The sequence below is a fragment of the Cyprinodon tularosa genome, unplaced genomic scaffold (genome assembly GCF_016077235.1).
Source record: "Cyprinodon tularosa strain WSP-4 unplaced genomic scaffold, ASM1607723v1 ctg93, whole genome shotgun sequence".
Taxonomy (NCBI): domain Eukaryota; kingdom Metazoa; phylum Chordata; class Actinopteri; order Cyprinodontiformes; family Cyprinodontidae; genus Cyprinodon; species Cyprinodon tularosa.
In genome coordinates, this window is record NW_024039707.1 from 212822 (window position 1) to 236515 (window position 23694).

The 23694-nt window shown below is 37.9% G+C and overlaps 1 protein-coding gene across 3 annotated transcripts in view; it reads left to right on the plus strand.

Annotated features, from left to right (window-relative positions):
* The window catches only part of slc8a4b (solute carrier family 8 member 4b), a 142008-nt gene that overhangs the window by 64090 nt on the left and 54224 nt on the right, over positions 1-23694 (plus strand). For 2 of the 3 annotated variants that reach the window (XM_038274794.1, XM_038274796.1), the window contains exons 2-11: positions 8890-9143; positions 10404-10543; positions 10683-10835; positions 10928-11155; positions 11242-11643; positions 15464-15574; positions 15671-15823; positions 18648-18744; positions 19842-20033; positions 20931-21123. In XM_038274794.1, the coding sequence (XP_038130722.1) occupies positions 8963-9143; positions 10404-10543; positions 10683-10835; positions 10928-11155; positions 11242-11643; positions 15464-15574; positions 15671-15823; positions 18648-18744; positions 19842-20033; positions 20931-21123 (1850 nt within the window). In that variant the 5' untranslated portion in view covers positions 8890-8962. Of the gene's footprint in view, positions 1-8889; positions 9144-10403; positions 10544-10682; positions 10836-10927; positions 11156-11241; positions 11644-15463; positions 15575-15670; positions 15824-18647; positions 18745-19841; positions 20034-20930; positions 21124-23694 lie in introns of those variants that run through there. The other variant, XM_038274795.1, reaches the window with a different exon arrangement.

Consider the following 23694-nt stretch of genomic DNA (forward strand, 5'->3'; position numbering starts at 1 on the left):
TCCTCCTAGGCATCCGGTTGGACTCTAGAAATACTTTTGGAAATCCCAGTATGGTACCATGACCGGATGCAACCTGTTCAATAAGCCCAGTCATGAAAATACCTCACTACTCAATATTCCAGAGTCGAATGTTTGCTATCCATCTGCAGAGTCACTCGCCTCCATGGTTGATGAGGTCTTTAGATTAGCCTTAAGAACAGTTTTTAGAGAGCCTAATGGGATGCATCTCATTGAATGAGCATCAGAGCCTTATATCACCTAGTGTAATGCAAAGTGTCTGATGCAGTGGTATAAAACCTCACCACAGCTGGACTAAATCTTTTTTTTCTCCGTCTGGCAGTTCAATAGATCAGCCTGGGTTTAGAGGTTTAGAAAGAGGAGAACTACTCTTTCTTGACAGTGTTCACGATATCTTCTGCTTCTTTTGTTTCATCTTTTAGTCACACCAGTTTCTGTCACTACTAAAAATGTCTGTTTGTTTTCAGTGGTTGTTGGATTATCTGTTTTTGTTCCTCATTTTCAAGTCATGTCATCCTAGTGTGGATATCATTATTGCTAAATCTACAAACTCACCATGGTGTGTCCTTGTGTCCATTTGCAGTCTGGATCAGAAACAAAACTCCTGGAAAATACATTTTAAATATGATCTGAACTTTGTTGGAACAATATAGGTATGGTTTTTCCCTGTGTTGACCTTTGGAACAGTATTTCTCATCCTGTGCAGTGTTGTTGATGTTTTTATTCTCTTTTTTTACTGATTGCTTTTTGATTGATGTCTTCTGTCTAGTTCAGGGGTCACCAACCTTTTTAAGCATTAGAGCAGGCATCCCCAAACTCGGTCCTTGAGGGCCGCTGTCCTGCATGTTTTAGAGGTTTCCCTGCTTTAGCACAGCTGATTATGATGATTGCAGTAGAGCAAAAGCCTGTTAATCAAATATCAATTAAAATCAGCTGTGCTGGAGCAGAGAAACATCTAAAACCTGCAGGACAGCGGCCCTCGAGGACCGATTTTGTGGATGCCTGCCTTAGAGCTTCTTATTGGGCACTGAGTCCTTGGAAGGGCTACTAATACTGACCTACTGTATGAACTGGAGGGGTTCAGCTGAAGTTCATACTTACGTCTAAGTTTCTTTTTGATATTGTCATTTTGAAATCTCTATAAGTGCTTAAATGCTCTATATAACTAATACAATAAAATGCTCTATAAAGGATTAAAAATAAAGAGCAAGAGCAAGAGAATAGACTAAATAAGAAACATAGTCCACAGGTGAGTTCTTCTGTTTTCAGAAGAAGCTGATGGCCACCCATGTGGCCCATGAGGGCCCCTTGGTGACCCTTAGTCTAGTGTGTTATTGTTTGGTATCTTCTTGCTTCTAATTCTAATTCTGGCATATATACATATTGAATAGGGCTGGGTATTTTTGCCAAAGTCCTGAACTGATTTGGTTTTGATTCATAAAGTTCTAAGTCGATTATTCTCGATTCGATCTGTTTTTACAATAATGAAAGTGGTTCAACTGTGTTTGAAAATACTCATGTATTTTATTTTTTTCCTGTCACATAAAACACAAAGGGCAAAATTGTCTCAAAAGTGCAAACTTGTTTGTGAAAAGTGAAAAAGTGAAGCCTCACTCGAGCAAGCAGACGTGACACGGTGGGAAACAGTAGACATGCATGAGCTGCATTATCTCCACTGTACAAACCATATTTGCAGCATTGTCTGTAACAACTACAGGATGTTTGCTGGTCAGCCCCCCCATTTGTCTTCAATCAACCTATTGGCTATATTTGCAGCTGCCTGGCTTGAAGTCATGTTGAGTGCATCTTTCCTGCTCATTTGAATGTAAACGTCACGCACGTCACTATAAAACAAATCTAATTTCCTAGACATCGATTTTGCAAAAATGTAAAGGAATCGATTCAAAATCGATTAAATAGATTTCTGTACACAGCCCTAATGTTGATGAACATGCACTGTCCTTTTATTTAAATATAATAGAACATAACTGCTCTCTAGTGCACTGGCCAAGCTCCATAAAGACATTTATTAGCAAATTTGGTGTAAGAAAAACAGATTGATATAGGCCTATAAGAATTTGTGTTGGGTTGATTTAGAGTAGCAATTACAAGTCAGGCCTGCTGATCTAACGCCAGTGTCAGGCTTACAAATGCAACACTTCTAAACCTTGAAGAATACAGTTATTAAAGAAGTAAAGTTTCGGCCACATTAAACCCACTTGTGTTAAGAATGGGATATTAGTTGAGCTCACCCCTGTGTGAGAGCAGAAGAGTGAATACATATGGCCTTGATATACATAATTCTTTTTAGCATTTTAGCATTTACTACAAGTTGCTTTAGTACAACCTTCTTGTTGATTTGGGGCCTAAATGGAATTATTAAAACATAAAAATGTAGGTGCTATACCTCTGATAAAATCCAAAAGTGTTTAACCTCTTAAAGGTTTATATAACAAATTTTATTAAATACGTCTTGAAGACTGATATGCTTTCTTCATGAAGCAACTGCATAGATATGGATAGGAATGTCTTCAGATTTCAATTTGCACAAAATTTTGTACATTCTGCATGAAACTGTTGGTTTCACTGGTCTTTATTTCTTTTCTTAAATGTCCACTGTGTCCCAAAGAACACGCAACACTTTGCAGCACTGCCTAACATGCTTGGACAGCTGTATCCTCGGCCCAGTGGGGCGCGTTCACTATCGCCTTTAAATCTGCCTAATTATGCATCTCATGAGCTCTTCAGCCTCTGGATAGTTGCAAACTCTGAGGCACACACACGCTCATTCCTTCTACATCTAGTTGCTGAAATACGTTCTTGATCTCTTTACATCTCTTATATAATGTCTGAGGTTTAATTCACCAATCCTGAAGCTTCCCGTCTAAATGAAGTACCTCATTTTGCCACCAAAGGATCTGTCTACCTGCTAATTGTTCCACTAATTCTAAAAAAACAAAACAACTCCTGAAATACCACTGACAAATGTAATTTGTTCTTAATTTGTTCTTCCTCCAGTAATAATTGCTCCCCATTGGGTTTGCCTGGCTTCCTCGTTGCATCTCCTCCACCCACATCCAAACTCTATAAATGCTATACATCACCCTTAAGACGCCTTTGCCCCTCTGCTCCAAGCCTGCAGCTTCAGTGGGTGTAGCCGATGATCAGTCAGCTGTACATTGCTTTGCGTGCACGCACAGTGATTGTATGTCCATGCTCTCTCTCACACCATGCAGAGTCTGACACACAATAATGCAATTCTACTGAAAGAGATCTGAACTAACATTAAACATGTGCACTAAAGATGTGTCGGTGGATGGGATTTTTGGATTTAATTCTGCCGTACTGTAGCTCAGTCAGAGTAAAAATGTGCAAGAAGACAAAAGGCAGTGTTTTTAACAATTCAAAAGTTAAAATAAATTTGATCTTAAATTAATTAATTTAGGATACAGTAAACCAGGGTTCCTATGCAATGTTGTAAGGTCTGCATTATAATTTAGATTCCCATCCGTTCATGAATGAACAGATGTTGCTTTATCTGTTTTGTCCATTTTTGAAACCTAAATAATAAAAAATAATATTTAAATAATTAAAAAAATCACTATGTTTAAATATTTCTTTTAACCTTCTTCTTAAAAAGGAAATGAATGATTTTTCATTTAAATGTTTTTTTTATTTATTTATAGTTATAGCGATGGATGTTCGAGAAATTTATTAATGCAACAATTGCAGGTGAAAATTCCTCACATCAAAAGTTATCAATATAGTTGCATCTTTAAGTAAAAAAAATACAGACAGGGTTGGAAAACAAAGATAATTAAACAAAACCAATGATTTAGAGATATTATAATTAAAAAGATTAGGAGTTTAAACATTTAAAAAATGCAAAGTAAACAATAGCCACCATGTGCTTTAAAAAAATGGCATACTTGCTGTCACTTTAACTCTTTTAGCAGGAAGACTACAGAAATTCCTTAAGACACAAGCGATGGCTGCACTTAGACACTATTCTGCATTGATTACAGATGTTCATAGTGAACAAATCCAATCTGAAATCAGTTATGCTTAAATCGTTATGGAGCTGGACAGGACTCTAACATGAGGTGTTGTGCATTGATCATAACGTTCCATGTCTGCTTTTATTTTGAAGTCTAGACACCAAAGAGAAGACAGGAAATGGTAAGGGGTTGCCATGGTAAGGAAAGCTGGAAATGGACCCAAATTCCTTAGCAGTTTAACATAAAGATAGACTAGATGCATCTTATGAACTGTTAGCAACAACATCCTGTAAATAGGAATGTTCGCCATGTTTGGGTTGATTGAAAACATACTGTAATGAAATAAAAAATTATGTATAATAACCATAAAAATGATATGCATAATAACTGGCAGTTTATTAACTTTTTCTCGCTTTATTCTGAAACAGAAAACCCGAAGAACAAATGATACACAGATTTAACACTATAGTTTTATATAATAGTTTTGTAAAGAGCAAACTGAACTACCAAAGGGTCTTAGACTTAAATTATTGTCTAAATTGTCTAAAATGACAACAAATCAAGGTCCAGCTGTATTAGGTCTGGAAATTGTATGATTTAGGTGATTAATGCATCTGTATGGAAAACGAGAAGAAAGAAATATGCAGTAATTTTATAACCCTCATAGTTATTTTCCACTCATCTGCAGTCTGTCAAATCAATATCTTTAAATGCGACAAATGAATCAGACTGAAAATGGTCCATTAAAACCAAATGACCCCAGATTTAAACTTAAACAGAGAAATCAATGAATAAAACATTCCTGTAGCCCCTCAGAGGGTTCATAAATCCGGATCTATTTACCACTGTTGGGTATATATGCCTCCTGACGAATGGCAGAGGAAGAAATACACAAGTGTTGTACTATTAATATCACAATATTGTAGACATGAAACCCATGAAGGATGGAGTAGAGGAGGAGAGGGGTAAGTGAAAGCATAAATACTATCTGACTCTGTGCAAACATGTTGAATGGAAATGTCATTTAACCCTTAGACACGAGCCCTTTGAGGCTGCGGGGGTGTGTGAGAATGTGTGTGTGCTGGTTCAGAGGCAGAGCAATGAGGTACAGCTTAGCTGATATGAATTGACGGCTGCTGTCAGTGCTCTTACTGCTTTCAATAAAGTCAAAGCCTGTGTGTGATTTGCTCTACTGTGGATGTAAATATGCTCCTCGTCTGCCTCCATCCTGTCTTCCAGCTGTTTTTTGTTTCTGGTATTTCTTTCTGATTCACAAAGTTATAAAAATGTTTGTTGTTCTAATTCTTTATTTTAGAACACCTACTAATGTCAAACATTGCTCTTTTTATGTTCAGACATCATATCTTCATACACTTAAAAAGAGGGTTTGATTCATGCATATTTTGATTACCAGCTGCAATACATTCTTGTGATGTTTCAAAGTAGTCCTGAAATAAATCTCTCCAGGCCTTACAGTAGGAGCCCTTTTTCTCCCTTTAGTTGTTTATAAATACAATTTCGGAGATACATTAAAGCAAACTAGTAAGACAAATTCTTTTTTCTCTTTAGTTTGATCTGATTTCCAAAATAAATGCAATGTTTTTTACAAATTGGGCAATAAATACTGTATATTTTGAATTAGTGGAACACATTGAAAACATGCAAAGTATGCTTTACTGTAGCATTTAACATGTGTTACATCTAAACTTGAGGACATGAAGAGGATGTTTTTGGACATCCTATTGACATTTAATTCAGAATATTTTATTAGACTTAAACAACTAAGAAAAATTTTTTGTTGTTTTTTTTTTTTTTGAAAAAGGAAATTATTAGGGTTGATCAAGTGGTTGTTCATTTATATATATATAAAGGATTTACAAGCTGGAGCTGGCCCTCAGACCTCAAACCAAGCAGGGGACAGTAAATCTGGATGAGGTCTGCGATGTACTGAGGTGCTGAGCCTCAAAAAACAATATTTTAAAATCTATTCTAAACTTAAGAGGGAGCCAGTGCAAAGACATAAGGACTGGGGTGTTGTGTTCATGTTTTTTGGTGCCCGTTAAAAATAATTTGTGAAAGTGCTTTGTTGCTAATGCCCGAATAAAGTATGTTTCAGTAGTGCAGACGACTTGAAATATTCAAATGCACGACTTGCTCAAAATATTGTCTATAGTTCTAGAAGGTATATTGTGCTTTTTCAGTAAAGGCATGGCTTTGTTGTTTTTTATTTAGCTTTTTAATGAGAAGGCTAATTTTTATCTATTTATACTAGATGATATTATTCTTACTCTTTGATAATGCCTTTAATTATTGCTGCTTGATACAGATGATCTTTAACCCAAAACAACACACAATACAGCTCAAGAGACTTTTTTCATCACTTCCTTTCTGCTGATTGTCTCCAAGAAGCTAAACTTTAGTTCTTTTTGGATAATCGCTGCTTTTTACCTTTTAAATTTTAAGGAAGTTGAGAGACAAAGTCAAATTTGGGCTGGGTGTGCTGATAAGAAAAGGGACATCTCTTTTTGCGGCCTGGGATGCTTTTACTTGAAAAGCAAAGATCTAGGAAGAGATAGGAAAAGGAAGAGCCCTCATAGGAGCATTGATACATCATGGAGTAGAGAGGAGAGAAGTGACTTGAGCATTGAAGTGACAGGTTGCTGTCAGAACAAGAAGACCCTTGAAGATAGACGAGGACAGGGTGAGTGACCCAATGTTAATGTCACCACAGATGACTAAGCATGGTCATTTGTACTTTGAGTTTTTTCTGAAAGGAGTTTTGTGTCCAGTGAATATGAGTGTATTTCAGATTAGGTCAAAAGGGAAGTGAGAGACAACATTTCTAAATGTGTTTTGTCAGTATTTCTGTGGTTATGAACAGTTTTTTGCCCTTATTTGACCCAGCATCGAAGTTTGAACAGTTCCACTTCCCTTTCTTCCACAGATTAATGAAAGGCCACTAAGGAAACATGTTGCTTTTTGATAGTTGCGTCCAAAGCTTGGATTGGTGCTTTCTATCCCACATAAACCAACTGCAGCATTAACTGCTGTCTGCACAGACATGTGTGTCTGTAATGACCTGTGTATAAAGAATCACACATGATAGGCCATTTTCAAGGCCGTTATGGTGTTATTGAAAAATCAATTTTAAAGCTCCTTTTTTTAATTCACAGTTTTTTCTGTCTGTACTCTGTTGGCTTAGGTGTGGGAAGATATCAAACGGAATAAAAGAAGTCTGCAGAAAAAGAAAATACAAAAATGTTCCCTTATATTTTAATTCCAACTAAAATGTACTTCAGCACTAGAACATCTGGGATATTTGTCTGTTTTTTCTAAACACACCACAATAATTTATTTATGTGATCTATTTTTTATTGTGCCTTTTCTTGGATAGCTGATTGCAAGGGAACATCTTTCCTTCGAATTAAAAAAATGTGTAAAAACTTAAGCGAATCAACAAACCAGATTAGCACCTTACAAGGAGTTTTCAATCATTCTTTTTAATTTTATCTATGTCTGTTTCCTCATGCCAGCTGCAGCCATTGGTCTCTCTTACTTTTTTTACTTCACAAAAAATAACTGTTGTTTTTTTTCTGTTTTTGAAACCCAAATGCAAAAATATCATATTGAAATAATTAAGAATCCACTTCTTTATTTTTTCTTCAGCCATCTTAATCACACATAAGAATATAAAAGACATATTTTTAGCGATAGTGATGTTGTTCCAGAAGCTGATTGGCGCAACGGCTGGAGGTTTAAATCCATCCGATCAAAAGTCATTAATTGAAGTAAATAAATAAAGTAAATAAATAAAGTAAATAAACTTTAGACAGAAGCAAAGTGTATTTATCACCAGCATGGTAACGTCGGAGATTTTAGGTACAGGCCAATTTAATCCAATATTATTTGTTTGGCTTGATATCGGGCCAATATCCAGTATATATATTGGATTAGGACATCTCTGATAGGCAATATAGAATTAAGTCGTGTGTGGTGCAGCTTACCGGTAAAGTTCATTATCATTTCTAGTAGGCAATGCCTGCCCAAAAGAAATAAGCAATTCCTTTTATGTTACAGCTTTTAATAAAATAGTGCACAGTGTTTGTTCAACTGTTTTAGTCTGTTTTACAATATTGTTTTGCTGTTGATCAACCTATAAAATTATATTAGAATATGATTTCATCATAATCATGACTAACATTTGCTGTATGAAAGGATGAGTCTGCAATCACTGCAGTCCATTTATTCATACTGTGGTAAGTCATATACACTATTAGGCATATAGAAATAATCCCTTAGTAAAATACAAAAACTGTATCTAAATACTTCCTGAAACTGTTTATGGTAAATAAATAAATTCAATATGATTTTATACACATGTTGCGATAATATAGATAATAGCACAATTTAAAACAGTCTTCATGGCTGTACTGTAAAAACATAAGAGTATAATTTTTTTATTGTCTGTTTTGGTCTGAGGTGAAAACAGGAGAGGATTATTATTGTTCATCAGTGCTTGTCAGGACCTCAGGGAGAACAAATCCAATGAAGGCTCAAATCGTTATTATTTGCAGCTCCTTTTCTGCTGTAGGCCAAAAGTGCAATGAAGTTTACATCACCTTTAAAGAATCTCTCTAATTTCCTCCCATGTAATGACCCGCTTTTATTGCTTTTTTCATTTTATGTGCTTGAATCCGCCTTAAATCACATTTGAACTAGTCTTTATTTTTAAATGCCGTCTAGCAGTAGGGCTTTTTTTTTTCACTTTAACGAGACATTTTTAGATCTGGGTTTAGCAGTAATTACAGACACCTTTTACGGTTACTAAGGTATCCTTTTAAAGAGGTTTCTTTTTTTCTCTGTCATCCTACAGGTTGTGGACCTTACCTGATTCTGAGCTGACCTAAAAGGGATAATTAATCCAAGGCCTGGATTCCTCAGTAACAATGGCTCCTGCAGCACCGTCCGTCCCTACATCTGCCTTCATCTCGCTCCAGCCATCCCGTTCTTCATCGTCTTCGCTTTTCTTCCTCCTCACCTCCCTCTTTGTCCTACTCTCCTGCCCTGCTCCAGTCCATGCAGATTCTTCAGGGAACTGTACAGCCAGTGGAGACCCCTGTCAGGAAGGTGGGTGTGGGGTATCGTTTTAGAAACTTCACTTTTGTACAAAATGGAAAAACTGACACAAATAAGCATATATTTAAACACTTTTTTTTAAAGTTTCCAGTTTTTCCTCATATCTAATTTTACTCTTTTGGTAACCGGCTACAATGAAAAAACGTGCTGTTCTGCTGATGATTCATAGATTTGCCTAATCTAACAATTTTAGAATTGCTTGACTGAATATGATAATAGTTTTACATCCCAATGAAACCAAAGCTAATTTGTTCTGTAGCTGCTAACAATGGAATATCTGATTAAAACTTGGCACACAGCATGAATCTGACATATTAATGTTGTTTTTTATTAATATTATTATTGTTGTAAAATTAAATGACCCAGCAGAAACTGTCAGGTCATATTTCTTTTTTTTTTGTATGATTATAAACAGCCTGTCTAATGTCTTTTGTATGAGATTTTCTCATTTCTCACTGCAGACTAAAAAGCCCCTGTCCTGGAACCCAGATTGAATTGTCCTCCATTAAATTTCAAGATTGAAAGCCCACTTAGTGCTTTGTATCACTGTTAAAATTCAGCTCCTTTCAAAATGTTTCCATATCTGATTTAGCTCTTGATAAATTCATCACCTGCCTGTCTATATCCCTGTTTTGGACTCATGCATCTATTTTGTACTTGTAACCAAACTATTTTTAAACAACATTACTCTCCATTTGAATTGATTATGCTGTATTATTTTATGTATGTGTGCAGCACTTAGCACATCAAATTTATTATAGTGTTGCTTTTAATCTCATATTTAAATGTTTCAGATCTTAAAAACATTATATATATATATGGCAAGGATTCTTTGTTGAGTGGAAAAAGATCCTTATACTTTTTAGAAGTTTACGAAAATGTCACATTTAACAAGATTCAATATAGAATGCCTGGATATCTTCAGTTGGTTTAATCATAATTATGAGGCTTAAAGGAACACTAATATACATATATGTTTAAATAAAACTATATATTTTGATATATTTCTGTTAGTGAGATATTAATTGTTAGATTATGTCAGTTCTCTAATCTCATTGGTAAATCTTGCTTAAACTCTGAGTGTTGTTTTTTTAATTACTTTGTTGTGCAAACTAGACATATAGATCGATATCAAGGTTGTGTTGCCACTGCCTGTGCTTCAGGACTATCACATTTGCAGGCTGCAGGTAAATGCACTGATTACAATCATTTGACTGACAATAAAAGGCAATTTAAATTTTTGTGTTTTAGGAGTCGTACTTCCTGTGTGGAATCCTCAGAATCCCTCTGTGGGAGATAAAGTGGCCCGGGCTATTGTCTACTTTGTGGCACTTATTTATATGTTCCTGGGCATGAGTATTATAGCGGACCGGTTCATGTCATCCATAGAGGTACGTCAGTCTTTTAAGCCTCGTTGATCTTCACTGTCTAGCAATAGAAGAATAAATATTTAGTATGATAGCTAACTTTGTTTATACCAACTCCTTTTGAGCCTTTGCTCCCCTTTGTTGTTATCATTTTTTGCCTCAGGTCATAACATCCCAAGAGAAAGAGATAACCATAAAAAGGCCAAACGGTGAGACCACAACAACCACGGTCAGAATCTGGAACGAAACTGTCTCTAATCTCACTCTGATGGCTTTGGGTTCGAGTGCTCCAGAGATTCTGCTGTCTGTTATTGAGGTGAGTCCAGGATGTGGCTGAAAGCTGCACAGAAGATCAGGCAATAAGAAACAGGATTGATAACCAGATTTATTTTAACCTCCTACCTGCAGGTTTGTGGTCACGGCTTTGAGGCCGGGTCACTTGGTCCTAGTACAATCGTGGGCAGCGCCGCCTTCAACATGTTCATTATCATTGCCCTCTGCGTCTATGTGGTTCCCGACGGTGAGACCAGAAAGATCAAACACCTTCGGGTGTTTTTTGTCACAGCAGCTTGGAGTGTCTTTGCCTATATCTGGCTCTATTTGATTCTGAGTGTTATTTCACCTGGAGAGGTTGAGGTAAGGATGCAGGTTTAGAATTGGGAAAAGGGAAGTGGAAAGCACTAAAAAAGATATACCTTCACCCATTCTATTTTCCTCCACAGGTCTGGGAGGCTGTACTCACCTTCCTCTGCTTCCCTCTCTGCGTCGTACAAGCCTGGGTGGCTGACCGACGGCTTCTCTTCTACAAATATGTCCGCAAGCGTTACCGTGCAGACAAGCACCGCGGTATCATCATTGAGACAGAAGGGGATGGAGGGATCGGCGGCATGGATGGAGGTGGAGGAGCGCTGGGTCCAGGTGGATTCACCAAGATGGATATGCTGGAGCTGGATGGACAGATTGCTCTGAACTGCCACAGTGGGATGGACGGAGGAATGATGGTAGAGGGTGGAAAGGATGAGGATGATGAAGCAAGGAGAGACATGGCGAGGACACTGAAGGAGCTGAAGCAGAGGCACCCAGACAAGGACATGGAGCAGCTGATTGAGATGGCTAATTATCAGGTACAGTCCACTGATATTTATCCCATTGTTTATTTACGTTAACCTTATTCTTAGAGGATTACATTTTTTTTTTCTTGGAACATATAGAGATTCCTTTCTTGTTCACTTTCCATTTCAGAAGGAGAGGGTAACACACTCTAAAAACTGTTTGCCAACCGCCGCTACAAAGAGCAGTTAGTTTGTTTCCGAATGTGAGTTTTACTTGACGTGGCAGCTGATTTTGATTGGATAGCTTTGAGGTTTATTCTGAAGGCCATTACCTACTCCCAGAGATGCGAAAATCTTCTTTTTGCTCCAAAAGCTGCTCTGTCTATGTGGTTCTTACTGTTAGGTCTTGAGACAACATCTGGACTCAACTGTTTTGTGTCTAACAACAGTTATGTGATTGATCAGAATTTGGACGGGGGTTGCAGGAAAAAATATAATGTCCCCCTTTTGTTCTCGGTTGGAAGTTCCTCCCTTATTTCAGGTGTAGAAATCCTCAATGGATATTTTGGGGATCGGTCGACTGAGACTGTGATAAAATACGAACATTTGTATATCAAATACGCTTTTTTTTCACTTAAATCGTTATTGTTTTTTTAACCATGACAGCAAAAAAAAGTAAACTGAACAAATAGCTGCCCAGGTAAAGCTTAGTGCCTTTTTAACATTATTAACATATCAATTAATTGTTCAAATATACTTATTTTTAAAACAAATATCCTACATTGAGAAGCTCCACGGTAGCACTCTGATCTAGTGCTAGCAAAAACCCATCCCCGTGTGGTGATGTCAGAGGTAGAACCCTCAACAATCTATAATGGAGACGGAGTCAGACCGTGAGCCGGAGGGTGATGGCTATATGACCGCAGCTTCTCCAGTAGAAAACACAGCTTGCTACACCTCTGAACCAGATCGCACAACCAATTATTACTTTCTAAATATAAATGACTTTATAACACTTTAAATGAACACAATCTTTCAAATAAATCCCCCATCACTGTTAAAAGAAATGATTTACTATATTCTTAAAGGTATAGCTTGGAACTCCACCTGCCCTTTGCTGCCAGGGTTGTTAGATCTGCATGTTTCCTTCCCAAAAAAATAAGGTGAAACCTCATTGCCTCAATTAAAAAACAGCATAAATTCCATTGAAGCTTCTGTTAAAATCATGAACCTAATACAGTACGAAGAGCCACGTTATTATTATGAAGTTAGGCTCAGCTTCGGTGTTTCAGAAGCTAAGCACAGTAAGCTTTGAATCAAGACAGCAACATTTACGCTCCCCGTGGGCCTCCAGTTGTTTTCCAAATATTTTTTATAATATTTCTCCCTTAATCAGTAAGCAGTGATACCCTGGCCGGCCAAACTGAATTACACGGAGCGTAAACCACCGTTGACTCTGGCCAGATTTGGCAGGACCAATCAAAGCACGGGAGGCGGGACTTAGTAATGCCTTATTCTCAGCGCCAGATTTACCCATAATACAACAGCGCTCTTCTGCTAGCATAACAAAATCTAGCGACCGCAATGGAGCAACGTTATAATTTAAGTCATGAATGTAATGAAGAACACACCTTATGTCCTGCTGGAGGTTCCTTCCTTTTAAAAGGGAGTTTTCCTCTCCACTGTCGCTACAAGCATGCTTGATGGGAGGGTTGCTTTCAAGCCAATGAGTCAATGCAATCAGCTGGTTGTCATTAGATAGAAAACTTTAAACCAATCTGACTGTATGATCTGGTTGAATTGTCTCCATAGAGTGCCTTGAGGTGACACTTGTTGTGAATTGGCACTATATAAATAAAATGAATTTAGTTGAATATCCTCAAAAGCAGTTCAATGGAGAGTTTCTTCAGTGGCTTGACATGTTTCATGAACTACAAAATTACGAAACCAGAATATGTCACCTGTAGGTTTTGCATCACACCTGTAGATATCGGTTCTAACCTTATGATGCTGACCTTCTAATGAACTCAGATCGTTGGACCCAAAATTCAAGGCGAGACAGGCAGTGGAAAAGTTCAAAGCGTTTATTTTAAAACAAACAGGAAGGCTCATCAGGGCTGCTCGTCAGCTGCAGGGCGAATCTCTGCAGAGATAGGAAATACAGGTCAGTGACTGGATTGTGGGGCTGATCACGACTTGGAGCAAAAGTCACTGACCTGATTCAAAGTTCAGCCCAGTCCCGGAGGAAATAGTTAAATCTAAACAGGAGATTAGTCCCCAGCTAGAGGCAGGCGCCCCCCCCCCTCAGATTTCCTAGAGAGAGAGCAGAGCAGGCGGCAGCCGACGCCGAGAAGCAACAGTGTCCTTGAGGGGAAATCCAAAGCAGGAGTCAGAAGACAGGTCCAAGTTCAGAAGCAGAGTAGAATCCAGGAATCAGTCTAGGACAGATCAGACTAACAGAACAGACAGCGGCAAAGCAAAAATCGGGATCCACAGGGCAGAAACTGGTCACAATCAAGAAAGCAGAACAAAATTCAGAACACTAGAGTTAATCTCAACAAACAGCTCGAATAACCTGGCACTGATGGAAGGCAAGCAAACAACATAAATAGCAGAGGAACCAGGTGGAAATGATCGTCTTTAATCAGTACCTGGACCAATTAGACAGGTGAGCTGGAGAAAAGGAAAAAACTGAACCATCATCATTAGAATTGTACCAGGTTCTTACCAGACTCATAAGTATACATCGTATCAGTTTGGCTGGCCAGGCTTAAGTTTTGCTAGTGACCTTTAACTGGAAGAAGTATTTTGATAAAAAAATATATTGCACCCTTGAAATAATTCCATTATCATCTTTGATAATGTTTTGGTCTACAAAACAATACTAGAAAATGTTAATATCATGTCATCAACCCTTTAAATTTGAGCGGCTTGTAATGTAAATAAACCTGTTGTAAAATGGGTTGTACCAAGAGGGACACAGCTCAGTGTTTGGATGAGCAGAGGTCAGGTGGAAGTGTTGTCAGCACAAGGGAAAGTGACAGTGGAAGCTTTACGTATTTATGTGTGTTTCCAATGCCAGAAATGACTGCCTTCTAATGCCTTTTCCTACAAACATAATATTGTTTCCAGCCAAGAAAGAGTCGATTGAATGTAATGATTTTCACCACTAGCGTAGCCAATTTGTTAATTTTCAATTTGGGACATCCTTAGGATTACAATTCAACCGTGCTGTTTTATTAAAAATCATTTCTGTAGCATTGGTAAGCATCATTAGATATATATTTCAGACTTTAAAACTGGAAATAAATATGGTGCCTTTTCCATTTATTTACAGTGCCATGACAAAGTATTGGCTACCTTAAAGTATTATTGTGTTGGTCTTTGTCTTCTAATAAACTGTATGACTTAAAGTAAATTATGGAGTCATTAGTTTTTGCTCGCTAAGAGAAAAAACCAGAAGGAGAATGTTTCAGTTTGTGAAATTAACCTTAAAAGCAGTCAGGCTACGGAACAGGGAACAGGGTTTTGGAGTGTCCTAGTCAAAGTTTGGACTTAACTCCGATAGATTAATTGATGTAACATTAAAAAAGCTGTTTATAATGGAGATCCTCAAATCTGACTGAATTGGAATAAATCAGAACAATGGATGAAAATTAAAGACTTGTTCTTATTCACTGCAAATTTAATGGCAGCGTGTAGCTTCATGGTTTGATAGGTTTTTCAATAAAAAAAATGGAATCTTAATTTTAAAATGGTAATTAACCTCTATTTACTTTTTTGATATTGAAATAAATTTGATTATGTCAAATATTTTACTGTGTGTGCAGCACATCAGATTTCCCTTCCCAGTTCCCTTCATGTCTGTCTGTTGATTGTGTTCTTTAATCAGGTTCTGATGCAGCAGCAAAAGAGCAGAGCATTTTACCGCATCCAGGCAACCAGGATGATGATCGGAGCAGGGAACATACTGAAGAAGCACGCCGCTGATCAGGCTCGCAAGGTGAGGAGCTGAGACCTTTTCAGTTTGACATCCAACAGCTGTTGGATAACATTTCACCTGAGCGTACGCTTTTTCTTTTTCCTTTGTGTTTTTCAGGTAGTGAGCAGCAATGAGACTCAGACTCAGGAAGACGACCCTCACACCATTAGGATGGAGTTCGAACCCTCTTTATACCAGTGCTTTGAAAACTGCGGCTCCCTGAATCTTACAGTTGCCAGACATGGAGGAGACCCTGGAGTTACTGTCAAAGTGAGTTTCTATTAAAATTAATCACAGTCCACTGAGATTAACAATTTTTTAGAGGTGGAAGCTAAGAGACACAGCAAGAAATAAAAACAGGCACCAGAGGAAACAACCACTCAGAGCTCTAGCACTTTTGTCTTCATCTAATATTTCTTATAAAATGTTTTCCCCTCAAGGAGGTTTAGAAGTCCTTGTTATCTTTTGTAATTGGATGTTGTCATGAGGCTGAGATGATAGAAGAGTTTTGCAGTAAGCTGTGAGGCATGACAGAGAACACCTTCCTCTGCTGCTTTCCAGTTTTTAGCTTTGCATACGTCTTAGAAAAACTCCTCCTTTTGCAGAGACTGATTGATCTCAACCCTGAAACACAGACGGTGTCAGTAGTGTTTGTATCATTCTTGCATGTAAATGTGGTTGTTTTGCATTTCCATTCATTTCTAATTCCTACTTAAACTTCCTGCTTTGCATTTATTGTCGAAAGGGGTTTGTGTTATCATTACTGTTGATTTTTTTTTTTTTTTTTTGAAGAAATGTGCAGCTGTAGAAAATGGTTCTGGTTAAAGTAGATTTTTTAAGAATCTTTTCAAAATCCTGAGTTTTTTTGTTTGTTTTTCCGCATTAGTCATGGAGGCAGAACCCCGCAGCACTCCCAGGTTGTTGCACTGCTTGTTAACACAAATGGTGAAACAGCCATGGCAACAGCTGAATGCATTAAGGCATCTAGAAGTACCGAAGAAAAAAAAGTCACTAAAGCTTTAACTGTGCTCCAGAATGGGGAATTAAAGGGATTTATGGGATTTTGTACATTGAATGGTTGTTGGTGCTAAACAGGCTTAACTGAGTATTTCACAAACTGTTGATCTGCCGAGGTTTTTACACTCAATCTTTTATGCGATTCATAGATTACTGACAAATGGGTCAGTAAAAATAAAATGTTTTTTTGTAACATTACATAATGGGCAGATTTCTTTGAATGATAGAACAGACAGTATCTCAAATAACATTTATTGAAAATGTGTGGATGCTGAATGCTATAGCAGCAAAAGATCACAATGAAAGCCACTCTTGCCAGCCGTCATCAGCAAACTGATGCCTCACCAAAATTGTTTGATAGCACAGGTTAAAGGCTCCTTTTAACTGTCCGTAGCAAGAAGCTAATTTTCTGATAGGTTTCAAAGTCAGCTGCAACATTTAGATGGTAGAGTTCAGACCAGGGGCACAGGTAGACATTCTCATCATCAGGGGCTTAGTCCACAAAATATAGAATTATAATATAGGTGATTCGGTCCCCAAAGGGCCTTCAGAGCCTTCACTGCTGGCCTAAAATCAAACAAAAACAAAAATCTTCACAACTTTAATTTTCTTCTGTCTAACTGCATTAATTTATTCCAAACAATCTGTTTTCTTTATTTTGTAGCGTTTATATCTTGGCTGCACTTCTTGCATTGCAGTTATGTGGTTGCTATATTTCCTTGTCCAATCAGATTTCAGCCTGATTGGACAAAAACCCCTCTCTGTGTTGCTATATCAATTAAATCTGCACAGAGCCTTCAGAATTAGCTGTGCTTTGCTGATCTATCCTTACGAATATTAGTAAGGAGCATTTTCTTCAACCAATCAGATTTTAGTTTTTCACCACAGGGTCAGCTGGCGAACTCAAATGTCAACATTTTCTGTCCTCTGATTGGTCAGTTAGAGCAAAATGTTTACAGCTAGTGACAATCTGCATTTTGGATTCGCTTATTTTTTTTTTCTCAATGGCTGATACTAAATGGAGATACTAAGACCTCCTGCGCAAAGACAGAACGATGGATTCTATTATTTCAACCTTTACCTTATAGAGCAACAGGTTTTCTGTATTGATATCAAGCAGTGACGCCTTCCAAAATATATATATTTTTTTTATTTCATTATTTATGAAACTAGGCAGACAGGAAATGGGATTAGAGAGAGGGGGGACACATGTAGCAAAGGTCAAAAGGCCAGGAGTCAAACATATGATTGCTGCCCTACAACTGCACCCAAACTCAGGATGGTTTGAGCAATGGTTGTGACAAAGTTGCTTTATGCCTTACAAAGATTTTTTATCCAATTCTAAAAAAAAAAAATCCCTAATTCTCTATTGTGTCACAATATTCCTGTCTGCCAGAGTAGGGCAACAGAAGAAATCGATAAATAAAAAGACATATATAGAAAATTGCAAAAAAAAGGATTAATCTCCCATTTTTTAATTGAAAATGTATGACATCAGTAGCCCGTACGTCCGGAAATGTAGAAATATTACATTGCCTTAGGACAGTACCAGAAATATCAGGCCGCCGAATGAGTGTTTTTGAAAATAAATTAAGTCGAGAATCTTTCTGAGAGCATGCACATTTCATGAAGGGCTAAAAATATATCCAGGCAAAGACATTACCCAGAGTCACACCAGCAATACGACTTCAGACATCAGCTTTCCCTGTCTTTTAGAGCTGTGTTATGTCCTTTTTTTGTTGTTGCTGTTCTCATCTGAATGTGAAAGATGGGTACAGTTATTAAGCAAACAGTATGAAATGAACATAGGAGATGTTTATTGTGCTATCTTCAAAGCCTTTCTTATTAAACTGTATCTGACCATAAGGCTTGGTTTAATGAGGATGTTTCTCTTGTTCTTTCTATCTCTCTCTTTGTCACCATCTCCGTCCCCATCCTCTCCTCTCGTCTGTGATCTCCCTTTGTGGTTAATCTGCCCTCTTCATATGTCTGCTATCTTTTATCTCTGACACCCTCCCCCTTATCTCTTTCCACTTTTTTATTTTTTTTCCTCCCTCTGCATTCCCATCTGCCCCAGGTGGATTATCGCACAGAGGACGGTACAGCTAACGCAGGCTCAGATTATGAGTTTGCTGAAGGAACACTACTGTTTAAGCCTGGAGAGACCCTCAAAGGTAATGACGAGCGCAATAGTAAAAATTTATGACATGTTTTCAAAAGCGATGTCACTGAGACTTGTGCTCTGATACTACAGATCATCTGCTGTCTACAGCCAGACAGATCAGTTTCTTATTTACTGAGTTGAGTTTGCACAACGATTTAGATGTGACTGTAAAGGACAAACTGGTCCAGTTTATATCCGGCATTGTACAGTAGATCACATTTCTGCCTGGATCAATGCATTTCCTTTTGTTAGATTAAAATCCAGCTGCATAAAATGATTATGCAGCATTAGTAATTCTGGGAAAGCACTTGGTAACAGTCAAGAGGAAACACTCTTTTTAACAGGTAGAAAACTAAAGCAGAGCTGGTGTAGATATCAGATCTTCTCAGGTGGTCAGATCTGGTCGGGCCCTATGCATGCCTGTGACATTACATTTTATGATTGGCTGAACGTTGCCACAATGACTTAAAACATTGTGGTTGCCCAGACAACTATAATAACATAATGTATTATCCGTGTGCCGAGGCCGGAGCATCTTTAGTGTTAGTATGTCTGATCAATGAAGTTTTAACTGATAGATAACAAGACTGAAAATATCTGTTTTTGGTGAACTAAGTACCTACAAGTATGAACTATGAACTAGCGTGACAGTGAAGGCCCCATACCTATCGTAAAAGAGTAGCAATGGCTACAGTTGGCTGAAAAGATGCAGTCATTGGTCCCATCCAGGTATGAAACAGCAACAATCAGAAGGCAAACTCACTTTCTATTAAGTGAAATCTGAACAGAATATAAAGTTTGTAGCTGCAGCTACATCAAAAACTGCCTAGTGGAGATACATAGCTCTAAGTGTACTTTCTATTATCTAAGAAAAAAAAAAAGGGAACCAAGGCTAAACATAAAAGCAAGGAAGTGCATCTTACATTAAAAGAAAAACCATAAAGCATCTAAATTGAAAGCAAGAGTCCCATCAATAGTTTTGTCCAGTAAGAGAAACAGCTGAACACAGAAGCTCTGGATCATGGTGCACTTTCTATTGGAGAGAAATGTAAAATAAACCGGATTTCTGTTCCTTCAATACTATGTCCTGATGGATTTCTCCTCCAGAGATTACTGTCGGCGTCATTGACGATGACATCTTTGAGGAGGATGAGTACTTCTACGTTCACCTCAGTAACCCTCGTGTTGTGGGTTGTCCTGAGATAGGCACCGCCCCAGTGGATTCCACCCTTCACCCGAAAGCCGTGCTTGGAGATAACCACACAGCAACAGTCACCATCTATGATGACGACCACGCAGGTGAGGTGCACCTTTCATCTTACAAGAATATTGTCAACTTAATCATTATTGTTGTTGATTAATATTTAGGATCAACAAGAAACCACTTTTAAGAAGGATTTACATACAAGCACTGTACCAAAAATGGTTCAGCACCACTGCATGCTGTTAATGTGTCTAGAAAAAAATGCAGCAAGACAATCATTCTTGATGTTCTTGATTTAAAACAATGTTCTCTAAACTAACAGCTCACAAACTAACTAAGTTTTAATGTAAATCTGCAACATATATGATTAAAAGCAGCTAAATTACTTCATTAGAAATCAAAGCAGTTGATCAGCCATTTCTAATCAGAATTAGAATCTCAATTAAAAAACTTACTCTGATAGACACCTGATCAGAATCAACATAAATGATGAACTAAAACATTTTCATCAATCCACCAATTTCTAATCCAGAACCACAAGGAAGTAGAGTGAAGGATTCAGGCAAGGCTGGTGGTAGTATTTTAAAATTTTAGTTCCTCCCACGGTCCTTTTTTTAAATAGATAAACAAAACACCAATGAATATCTATCATTAGCGATGCTGACTGATAAGAAAGGCTTATATCATAATACGTTTTTCAGCCATGATGCCCAGCCCCATTTTGAAATATTAAAATTGAAGACTTCAGATCAATAAAAATCACTTTTACTTTTATTCAGACCATCGTTTAACACTTTAAAAAGATAAAAGGCTAATTCTTTTCAGTGTGAACTTCATTCGAAGTTGCACAACTTTAACTGACTCCAAAGTTAATAAACATGTTAATCTTTTCCCCCCTGATATTGATTTTCCTCTTTATGCACTCTGGCATAAACCTTGGAGAGCAAACTGCTGAGGATGTAGGTATTTATCAGCCTCCTTTCTTTCTTCAGGCATCTTTACATTCGAAAGTGCCAGTCAGAGGGTGAGTGAAAGCGTAGGTGTGATGGAGGTGAAGGTCATGCGTACGTCGGGGGCCCGGGGTCTGGTAGCTGTCCCTTATCGGACCGTGGATGGAACTGCCAAAGGAGGGGAGGACTATGAAATGGCTGCTGGAAAGCTGCAGTTTCAGAATGATGAGACCATGTGAGTAAAAAAAAAGAAAACATGAGATCTGCTGTGTTTTCTTGTACTTTTAATCCTAAATTTAAAATGTAATAAAGTGGTTTCTGTCTAAAAGCAGGTTATCATTACAATAACCCTGCTTTTTTTTTGGTATGCTTGTGTAGATTAAACATATACAAACTCTCAGAGTTACTCCTGCGTCCTTGGGCACATGCATTTTTAATATGCTGATGTTAGCAGTGTTAAATTGACCAATACATAAAGCAATTGGGACTGCAGTTTCCTTGGGGCCTTATGGGGCTCATAAAGCTCCCACTCTCTGTGTGTTTGTGAGTGTAAGTGGATTAGTTTGGTCCAACTTTACAGGGATTCTTATGAAGGTGTAAATATACTAGGCATTTCCCCTTTATTAGCAGCTGTATAGGTTTAGAGGTAAGAGGTTTTTTAGTTTATGGTTTCGGATTTTTGGAAAGACCACACAAAAGCTCTAAGTTTCCCTGAGAGGGAGACTGAGGTTATTGACTTTATGCCTGCCTGAGCACTCTCCTACTTTGTAGTTTAAATTGTTTCCAAGCTGTTTCTGTGAGGGCTCCTTCAGTCTAAAAAAGAACTTGTTGGTTTGCCATTTGAGCTATTTCAAGGAAAAAGAGGGACTAGAAATAAACTAAGGAACAGTTCAAATGCTTACCTTGAAGGCTGAGAGGCAATGTTAAAGGTTAGAAATGATGAAGGCTTATTAGGTTGATTTATTTCAACAAGTCAGAGCTGAAATAAGCTCAGTTAACTGCAGAACCATTTGGGTTGTGTGTTTTTTCAGTTGATCATGTCTTAAGGTTATATAAGCGTGACTCCTTTCAATAAGCAAAGTCTGGTCTTTGCATCCTAACCCCCAATCCAAGAACAAAACTACTCCTCATGAGGACCAGTCAGTCCCAAGAATTAACTGTAAGTCCCCACAACGTGGCATGTTCCTGGGAAATTGTTCCTACATTGAAACTATGGCCCCACACACACACACATTTGGTGTTCTTGTAGTGAGGACCGTGTGTTGAATATTGACTTTCATTGATTTTTAGTCATTTACAACCCTTTCTCTGCCCCAATCCTTACTGACTCTAACCTGCTGATGAATCTAGAAGGTTAGAGAGCACCAACAAAATAAAATGCAAAGGCTTAAAACCGCTTATTTTACATCATCATCATTTCCTTTTATCTGAATCCAGACATCTAATGGGGTAACTATTTTAGGAATGCTAATTTTATTATTTCATTATCCCAAGGGGTTGCTGAGTTTAACGTTCATAATCAAAAAACACTGACTCTATCCCTTTAACTACAGGTTATAAAACCTTCTGTAGTCCAGCTTTGATAAATGATGAGCCTTTTTTTTTATTCGGCCTCCTGTTTTTGGCTCCTATTTTCATAGACGGCCATGGAGCCGGGGGAAAATGGGTGCAGGAGGATAGTTTTGGCTAAACCGTGAGGGACAAAAGCTGTGAGCTGCTTAGGGAAAACCTGAAGGGTAGGTTGACAGTAAAGGAGGAAAGAAGGATCAATATTCTGCTGTTTTCATGTAAATGAGTGGGAGTAAAGTGAGTGAGAGGAACGCCTGGAGTGGAGACCTCAGCAGGGTATTGATTCCTCCCTTCAGTCATCTATCTAGTAGCCTCACCCTATTTTTTGTTGCTTGAGTTCTCACATTTTGGTCTTGGATTTTCGATTTTCATAATTTATGACTGACCTATAATTAACCATTTACATTGCTTCCATTCAACCTCTGAAGCTAAAGTGTTATCGCTGTATTTAAGGGTGTAGTTTAAGCTGCCTAGAAATCTCCAATAGATTCACTTTTGATCACCTCTCCAGATTTCTTCTGTTTACTTATATGAGGGTATAAACCTTCCACCCACTGTTTTGATTTTATCCATATATGGTGTTGCTATGAAGAAACCTCCGATCATGTGATGTGTTCGGATATGTGTGATGTTTTTGGTACGCTGCCCTTGTACAATAGAGATTGGTGGGGTTAAAGCCACAATAATGAGGCTGCAACTGATGGCTCAAGTCTCACAGTCGATTTCTCCATCGCAGGTCCCTAAAGCTAAGTGAACAATCTGCATAGTGTGCGGGGACGTTTTAGTCATCGTTGCCTCTTTAGCAGTGATGCAAATGAGAGGTATACATGATGTGTGATCATTACTTTTCTATGGCGATAGTTCTTCCTCTGCCCTTGAAATGAAACACTGATACTGATGGTTTGACCTCTGTACTATTATTGTTTGTATGGTGGCCCAAGGGTTAGAACAGAGGGCCTTTGTCCTGAGAAGGATGCAAGTTCCCTGGTTTAAATCCCACATACTTCCACTGTTGGTCCCTGAGCAAGACCTTTAAGCCCTAAAGTGCTACCCGAAAGGATTGGCTAACTTTGATAAAGACAAATAATAAAGATAAAGATAATGCAAAAAGCAGCAAATGCAGGCCTGATTAAAAAAGTAATGTCCCTTTTTTATTCACTACATTTTTCTTTATTGAATATGAGACAGCTTTTTCTGTCAATTTAAGTTTATGTTTTGTTCCATCTTTTTTATCCGT